Consider the following 9,204-nt stretch of genomic DNA (forward strand, 5'->3'; position numbering starts at 1 on the left):
GCCACAAGTCCCGTTTCAAATATTAAGGTGGTCAAATCGAAGCGCGAACCGGGATGGGGTCCCTGGGACCCCGTGTGTGGTGGAAGGGTTAATCTTCGCTCGTTATTCGTTAAAGTTATTAACAACAAAAGTTTAAGAAATAATGTCTTTTTTCTGCTATATGAAATGTTCTGCTTTAAAATATTTTACGACTTTCCACGCGAAGCGACTCTTATTCCATCTCCCCCTTGCCAACGGGGGAGAAAGAGAGCCTTTCCACTCGAAGAGATTTTCATCCCATCTACCTCTCTGCTTCAGAGTCGCATGACTTCCATGCGAAGCGACTTTCACCTTACTTTCCCCCTTGCTTCAGGGGCGCACGACTTTCACGCGAAGCGACTTTCACCTCACCTTCCCCCCTCTGCTTCAACGTTATTTCTTAAACATTTTTTGTTAATAATTTTTTAACGAATAACGAGCGACGGTTAAAATTTATTGGAGGTGACTCAAGATCATGACAACATATGTCAAGGTCATTGAAATCGGCGAGGTCGTCAGTACTATGCAGTTTTACCAAAACATTTTATGAACTACATAATAGAAATTGTCAAGCAAATTGTTCTAAGAAAAAATATTTATCATGTACTTTAGAAAATTTACACATTACATTTTAATACAAATTAATTGCTATTATATTATTACATTTTAGCACGCGCGCGCGCGCGCGCACACACACGCACACACACACACAACTTTCAGGAATTACTAGAGAATTCTTAAATTAATTTTTGTATAGAACTAATAATTGCACTGTTAAACTATATTTACTTTTGTCTTCAAATCTAATTTTAGAGTTAGTGAACAATCCTGTAATGCTGTACCTTGTACTTTGTTCGATATGGATTTTTATTTCCAAGAAATTGCCGCGTTCATCTATCGGTGATGCATTATTCTCGCGGATAAACAACTTTTTTTAGTGATGATTTTTAGTATAAAAAATAAGAACGTCTCATTAGACATATCTTATTAAGTGTTGCATTATAAATACATCATAAATGACTAACGTAAGTCAAATTAAAAATATTGTTGTATTGTGAAATTTATATAAGATATTTTATATATGGGGTAGAGTATTTTACTCGCTTCAGGCGGATATCTCGGAAACCAAGAAAGGTAAAAAAAGTTTTATGTAAAAGTTGTAACTTTTTTTGTAGGAAAGAAAATGAAAATAACGGATTTTATATACATAGAATACGCTATCAAGGTCAACATAAATTTTTTAAATTAGTAGGAAACTCTTATCTTTTAACTCCTTATATAAAATGGATTATAACCTGAAGTGTTTCAAAAACGTCTTGACATCAACTATATAATAAAAAATAAGAATATCCATTTAAAGGCAATTTGCATATCTTAGAATAAGCATATGTAATGAAAAAAATAAGGATTTTTATTAAAAAATTTGCATAGCGCGCTTAGAACAATAAGCATATGTAATAAAAAAAAAAAAGAATTTCCATTTAAAAAATTCATGTCGACCTTTATCTTTATTTTCTTTTTTGATAGCGTTCCGTTTACAAAATTATTATTTATATTATTTCCATCGTCTTTCCCTCAAGAAAACATACAACTTGTACATTAAACTTTTTTTATCTCTCTTAGTTCCCAAGATATCCGCTTGTGGGACAATTAAAATTGATTAAATATTGCCTTAACCTATATATTTATCACTACTTAGGATCCATTCTATACTTAGAACAATAAGGAATGATAAACTATTTAACATATTAATTTTAAAATTAACATGTTAAATAAAATTTTAATGCAATTTTACTATATTTTAATATTTTTTAAAATTAATCAAACGTATCCTATATTTTGTTACAGAAAGATTAATAAGCAAAAACGACCCTTTCTGCTTCAATGTTGAATAACTCGGTGAAAAAAAATCGTACAGAGGTCTATAAAACAGCAAATTAAAGGTAAAGATTCATTCTTTCGAAAGTTGTAAACCCTATTTGTGCGCAATTTTCAATTGGCGCCGTGGAACTTCGCAAATTTCGTAAACAATTTTGAAAATTTATGCATCTTCATTTATGTTTATGTAACTTCACATAATATCAGTACGACCGTTTTTTAACCTTAGCAGGCCGTTGTTATTTATGATTACCTTCCTGCCCGCACCAGGGTCTGTGGAATCCTGCAACTTTGTCACGCTATATCTCTGGATTGAATATGTATTTTTTAGCTCAAAACGTGTGAAATTTATACCTCGAAGTTAGACAAAGACAGAGAAATATGAATTAAATAAATATTTTATCTTCAATTAATTACAATGCTCCAAAGAAATTTTATCGAAAAAATTCGTAAAAAATAACTATTTGGATAAAAAACTCTCACATTTTTAAATTTAATGTTCAAACAAAAATCCGTAGGATTTCTTTAATCGACTCTTTGGACTAACAAAAAGAAATAGTACAATATGAATCGCTCAAAAAAGTATAATTAGTTGAACTATCGAAAATTGACATTTTTGAAAAATCTATACATATTACACTGAAAAAAATCTTAATTTCAAAGAAATATCTCTTTGCTCGTATTAAAAAAAAATATTTCTTTTTGGATCAATGAAAATTTCTTTGAAAATACAATATCTTATTTCTTTGAAAGTACAATATCATATTTTCAAAGAAATTTTTATCGATCCAAAAAAAGAAATAATTTTTTTTAATACGAGCAAAGAGCTATTTCTTTGAAATTAAGATTTTTTTTCAATGTATAAATTTACAATTAATAAATAACATTTTATTATTTGAACAATATAAAATGATAGATAAAGGATTGTACATGTATAATTATTTTATTATAGTATATATATATATATATAATTAAGTTTATTAGGATTTAGTTTAGATGATGCAACATTCGCTCTAAAGCAATACACCGCCCCGACTGAGCGATCTCCGAAGACTAATAGAGATTATAAAATTTCTACTATTATTATATTGAAATAATTCTTTTAAATTCTACATTTTCGTTCTATTTATTTTTATATTATCCGAAACTTAGTAAATTTAATAAACGTATATTTAATAAAAAATAAAGAGGTACTCAGAACGCTGAAAACTTAGAAGTTAGTCACGTATGGGTCCCAAGTACCCTCTTTGAACTTTCGTGCATTCTCACATCGAGAATAACGCAAAAAAAATCCTTGCAGGCTTATCATATATATGGACAGTTAAAAGTTTTTTTCGGCCTCAATCCGGGTCTTCAAATTATATTATAAAAAAGTGACAGCAATGTGAAAAATCGCATAGGGTACGTTGGACCCATGAGCGATTTGATAGAAAAGTACCGACCTGGAAAGTAGAGATTTCAAGCTTTAAAAGGTTTTTTTAAACATCTTGCTACGATGATTTTTCACTGAGTTATTGCTATTTGAAAATATTAAAAATTTGTGCAAAAATTTAGTGGCCCGTTTTTTTGTTGCGTGTAAGTGTATCATATCTTATAATTATTATGATTTTCAAATTCTAAGAGAAAATTCTTTCCATGTACAAACAAATATATTAGGGTATCGAAGATGCAGAAAAATCATTACATTTAATAGATATATAAAAAATGAGCTTGCCTTTGAGATTGCAACAAACCGAGTAACAAAGATCGTTGAATTCGATGTATATTTGTGAATTCCATGATTTCACAGGTTCCAACAATTTTTCTGATTCCTGCACATGAATCTTGCAGTCACCTTTCAGCATCTTTGCTGCATTATTTTTATCGTTCATTTCTAACATCTTACTAAACACTTCGTTAAATTATAACTTTAAAATTATATCCGTTGTCAATTGATTAATTTAAGAGTTAACAATTACGGTATGAGAAAACGAAGGCGCACAATATGCGATGATCATTTAATACTTTATCAATCACACTTGTCTGCACACTGAGTACATCGATTATAGCATTAAACTTTGGTTTTATACATTGATTGACGTTACACTTATAAGCGTGACGTCAGATTATAAGCGTGAAAAGTAGCGTATCTAGAAGTTATGAATATCAAAATCAGTACTTGGGACCCATCTGTCCAAGCATCGTATGCATAAAGGAACCGAGAGAGCTCATCTCTCAATTTGCAATCATAAGCCGTTTTTTATTTTGCTCATTATTGCCTATGATACCTATAATTATTATGCTACACCGATCTTCTTCTAGAGCATTCTTGTTTCTTATTACAGAAAATATGAATGTTTCCATACAGCACAGAAATTTGCAGGAATACCCTAGTGAAAATTTTTCTCAAAATTTTTCATATAATTTTTCAGAATTTCTATATAATTTTATAACTCTCACATTTTACGAATTGGAATTTCTCAGAAAATCTACATCTTTTCTCAGAATATTTTTATATGTTAATTATAAAATATCGTAAGATTTCTAAGATTTTTTGTAAGTATAATTTTCTGATGAAATATTATAAAATCTAAAAAATTAAAAAATATTTTTAAAAAATTATAGGATGAAAAATTTCAGAATATTTCAGAATTTACTTGTATGAAAAATTCTGAGAGAAGATTTAAATTTTCCGAATATTTTTAAGTATGTTTGAAAAATATTCCAATTCGTATAAAAATTATGAGAAAAATTTTCACCAGGGTATTGCTGCAACGTGTTACAATGTTGCAATAACGCGACGTTTGAACAGATATAAGTCAGACGGAACGCTGGCGCGCGCGCGCGTCTATCCTTTATTATTTACTCTTCATTCGTCTAGCTCTATCGGAACAACGCATAGAAACGTTTCGACTCATCTGTGTTTTAAATAAGCCTAATCCAGATCTAGAGACTTATTTCTAGTTATCTGTGTAAGGCTATCTGTTTATTAATCAAACATGAAGTGATTTCACAGATTAATATAGATTCTACAGCAGATAAAGTTTTCGTCAGAACGAGAAAGGTGAAATCATTACTTTTTTATGAATATAAATTAAAAATATTAAAATAATGTTTGAACATATGTTTATGACGTCTAAGATTATACATGTTATTTTTTTTATCCTGCATCTCCATACTATACTATAATAGAATAGATTATGTAATTTTTCTAAATAAAAAAATTTATTTAAGTAAATAAAAATTACTAATTAAATTGTAAAAATTACAATGAATTAGTAGCAACGTAAGTTTTAATCATGATTAGTACTAGATTAAATTAATTATTGCAAAATTACTTTTTAAAAAATAAATACATCGTCAAAAGTACACGCGCTTCTTCAAAAAATAATTGAATATAGTTACTTTAAAAGAATAAAGTCCAAGTAGTACGTATCTTTTTATTCTCATTCATTTTATCCTAAATAGTAATATCTTTAATTTTCCTTAAAAAATTAATAATATAAAAAATTACTCTAATTAAAGTAAAATTTATACATATTATACAGTGAGGGGCAAAAGTTCCGGAACGGTTGAGTATGCATTTTTTAGAAAAATCTTTCGGACACAAAAATTGTAGAGTTTAAAAAGATTTATTTACTTAAGGCCTATTTATCTTATCCATTTGACCTTAATGCCCATTTCTACCAATATAGATTAATTTTAATCTCGGTTCAACTTACTCTTCGTCTTTTTCTAATCTTTAGAACTAGAAAAAGACAAAGATTAAGTTGAACCGAGATTAAAGTTGATCTGCGTTGGTGGAAACGGACCTAAGTGATATCGTCCAAGGTTGAATAACTTAACTTTTTTTTTAACTAAATTAAATTAAAGTTAACAACCTTGAAAATTTAACTTAATTAAAATACAAGTTAATCCATAATAAAATTAATTGAATTAAAAGTTAAGTTAATAAAAAAAGTATTGCAATACTTTCCACTTTTTAATTATTACAATAATTAAAAAGTTAAAGTTAAATTTTATTTTGTTCGAACGAACAACCAAAAAAAAAAGAAAAAGTTTGACTATTTTACATAATTTTCTTCGTATTTTTCCTTTCACAGCTTATTTATTAAAGAATCTGGTTATTTTTGTTCACAAGTAACAATTATACAATATAAAATTACTAAATTATATACTCATTAACCTCTCGCATTGTATCTAAGAATTGACTTAAAAAAATCAAATTAAAAGTTAATAGTTACCGATAAAATGTAACTAAATTAAGTTAAAAAGTTAATAGTCTAAAATGTAACTAAGTTAAATTAAAATTAATTAACTTTTTTACTTTTTAACTTAACTTTTATTTTTTTAACTTAGCATTACCCAATCCTGATATCGTCAGATCAACGTCATATCCATTTTTTTAAATGGAAACCCCATTTTTCATTACATATTCTTGTATTTTATTTCGAAAATTTTTTGAAATACTATAATAATATATTTTTTCATTAAGTACTTTTTGAGTTATAAGTTAAACATTACAGTACCGTCGGCATTAGCATTAGGGTAACTCCGGTATATACGCCGCACCTATCAAAAACTTAATTTATTAAGTATTATTTACTATGTTTAAAATAAACGAATTACATCAGTAAAATTTTTACTTTGTACTGTCTACTACTATGAAAAAATATTAGAAATCCGAAATATTTAGTTTTCGTATTAAAAAAAAACTTTTTGAAATCTTGCATTTTTGTTATATATAGATAATGGGTGCACTGAAAAAAATTTCTGGTTGAAAATGAACGAATCAGAAATTTCTGGTTAAATTTATTAGAATTCTAGTTGAGATAACCGGAATTTTGGTTGATACTATATTTCTAGTAAAATCTACTAGAATTCTTATTTTTACCAGAATAATTATATTAATCAGAATTCTAGTTATCTTAATTAGAATTCTAATAGACATAACCAGAAAATTCTGATTCGTCCATTTTCCACCAGAATTACTGTTTAATTCAACCAGACCATTTTTCTCAGTGTGGGATATATGGCAAAAATGCAAGAGTTTCAACAAATTAAACAAAGAATACGAAAGCAAAGCATTTGTATTTTGCTATACAACATGCTTTACTATTCCTCTACACGTATGTATCACGAAATAACCACTAGGTCTTTTACACGCCATACAGTAATCATTTTATGTAGATTATAATTTATGATGATGCTACTTGTTACACACACAGTGACAAATCGATTCAACTCACAATAATTTCATTAATATTAACAGTAAGAAGCTGAAATTATAACTCAATTCGATTTTATTTTTCAGATTATTTCCCCAGAGAGACAATACCTCTCTGGGGTAGTACAACAATAAGCGGCTATGCCGCGCGCCAATAAAAATATATTTATAGCGGGGGACAAGGGCCCCCCCCCCCCGCATGGGCTACTAAGACTAAAAGACTGGGGGGCAAGCCCCCCAGTCTTCGCAATCATCACAATATATTTTTCATCCCCCCAGCACGCAAGCTGGCGGGATACGTTATCACAGATTAGTGCTCCGGGATATCACAGTGGTGTCGTCAGAAAATAAAAGTCCCGGAGGAGCGCGCGCAGCAATATAAATAATAATAATAATAAAATTAATAGGTGTATATCGCGCTCATTCATACTCGTGTAAAATACAAAAAATCGCAAACGCGGCATACACACTCAAAAGAAAGAAAAGAAAATAATAGAAAAAGATAGAAAAAGAATAGGGTAGAAAGAGGTAGAGAGTAAAATAGCTTAGCTAATAAAGAGTAAAGGTACAAAAGTACATACAAGAAATAAATAAATAATTAAAACCAGCAGAGAGGCGTCCCGTCCAATAGTCAGCAAGTATATATTAAAATTAAAATTAAAAATGTATATATAATATAGAAGGCGAATAGCGTCAATATCACAGTTGTCAATAAATAGTAAATTGGACATTGGGACACTCTCTCTGCTAAGTTGAAAAAGGGGAGGCCAAGACAAAATACAAAATAAATTACGCGACACTCGCAACGTTCGAAACGCGACGCGCCGTATCCTGCGCTGATCTTTCCTCAGCGAGCCAGCGTCGACGAACTGCTCTTGGCGGCATCGAGAGAAGATCCCCAGAGGGACGGGAAGGAGCAAGGTACTGGCGGGTGCCGGACACGTGCTCCACGTATATGTCTCGTGACCAGCGAATGGTATCCGAGACGATGAGACGACGCATCATTGAGGCGTATTGGGCCGTGACCCTCAGCAGCTTCAGCACCGCCTCATTTCTCGGATCCCTCGAGCCGAGGGCGCCGACGACGAAGGTCGTCACGACGACACGATACCCTTGCCGTTGTAATTCTTCGGCCAGGGCGTTGTATTTGTCAAGTTTACTCGCCCTGGCCTCATCAAATGCTACCAATCTATTCTCAAAGGGCACCGTGACGTCGCATATGACGACACTTTTGGAGGGCTCGGGCCTGACCACAAGGTCAGGTCGTAGCGCTGCCAAATCGCCGCTGACGCCCTCCACCCGCTGGTTAACCCGCACTACCCCTGGAAGGCGAGTGGCATGCCTGACCACGAGGTCAGGTCGTAGCGTCGCCAAATCGCCGCTGACGCCCTCCACCCGCTGGTTAATCCGCACTACCCCTGGAAGGCGAGTGGCCTTCCAGAGGCGGTGCAGGACAGCGTTGTGCCTCAGCTGTATTGCGGCAGAGTGGATACCGCAGTGACAGAGCACATGAGGTAAAGTCTCCGATGCTTCACCGCACCGCCGACAGCGCTTGTCGTTTGTCTCCCAACGTCGTGCGCCGTTGAGAGGGAGTACGTCTAAGCGGGCCTTATGTATAAAGCGCCAATCGGCGAAGCGAGTGAAACTGCCGCCACGGATAAAGTGATTGCTCACCCGACTCCGTGACGACACCTCGAAAACCTTACCCTGATCAGGCTTACTAAGTAACCTATTTGCGTGCTCTGCTACAGCTGAGCGCAGCCGATTCACTACCTGGCCGCGCGCTCCAGGCGGAATCTTAATCGCTGCTCCCCTGGGACCTTGACATTGCAATTCCATTTCCTCGGTGGCTTCAGCCCATCGCCACCACAGGGACAGCCTCTCGGATTGTCTGAGAGCGGCGTTCTGCGCACTCGACCAGAGCGAAGACTCCCTTCCACCCCTTATCCTTCCATCCAGCGAACCGGATAGGAAGGAGGCGATATCCTCGCAACTAGGGGCGTGGCCGATCCTGCGCCCAACCACTCCCCTCAATGATTCCCACGCCAACTCCCTCACGGCGCCGTCGCGCACCGTTAACATACGGTACGCGTGGGCCACCG

At 33.2% G+C, this 9,204-nt stretch overlaps 1 protein-coding gene across 2 annotated transcripts in view; it reads right to left on the minus strand.

Moving 5' to 3' along the window:
* LOC108759996 (ATP-binding cassette sub-family G member 4-like) overlaps positions 1-3,896 on the minus strand; it is a 24,296-nt gene extending 20,400 nt beyond the window's left edge. For both annotated transcript variants that reach the window (XM_018505754.1, XM_018505755.1), the window contains exon 1: positions 3,611-3,896. In XM_018505754.1, the coding sequence (XP_018361256.1) occupies positions 3,611-3,776 (166 nt within the window). In that variant the 5' untranslated portion in view covers positions 3,777-3,896. The remainder of the gene's footprint in view (positions 1-3,610) is intronic.
* Positions 3,897-9,204: the final 5,308 nt, after the last annotated feature.

The sequence above is a fragment of the Trachymyrmex cornetzi genome, unplaced genomic scaffold (assembly GCF_001594075.2).
Source record: "Trachymyrmex cornetzi isolate Tcor2-1 unplaced genomic scaffold, Tcor1.1 scaffold210, whole genome shotgun sequence".
NCBI lineage: Eukaryota > Metazoa > Arthropoda > Insecta > Hymenoptera > Formicidae > Trachymyrmex > Trachymyrmex cornetzi.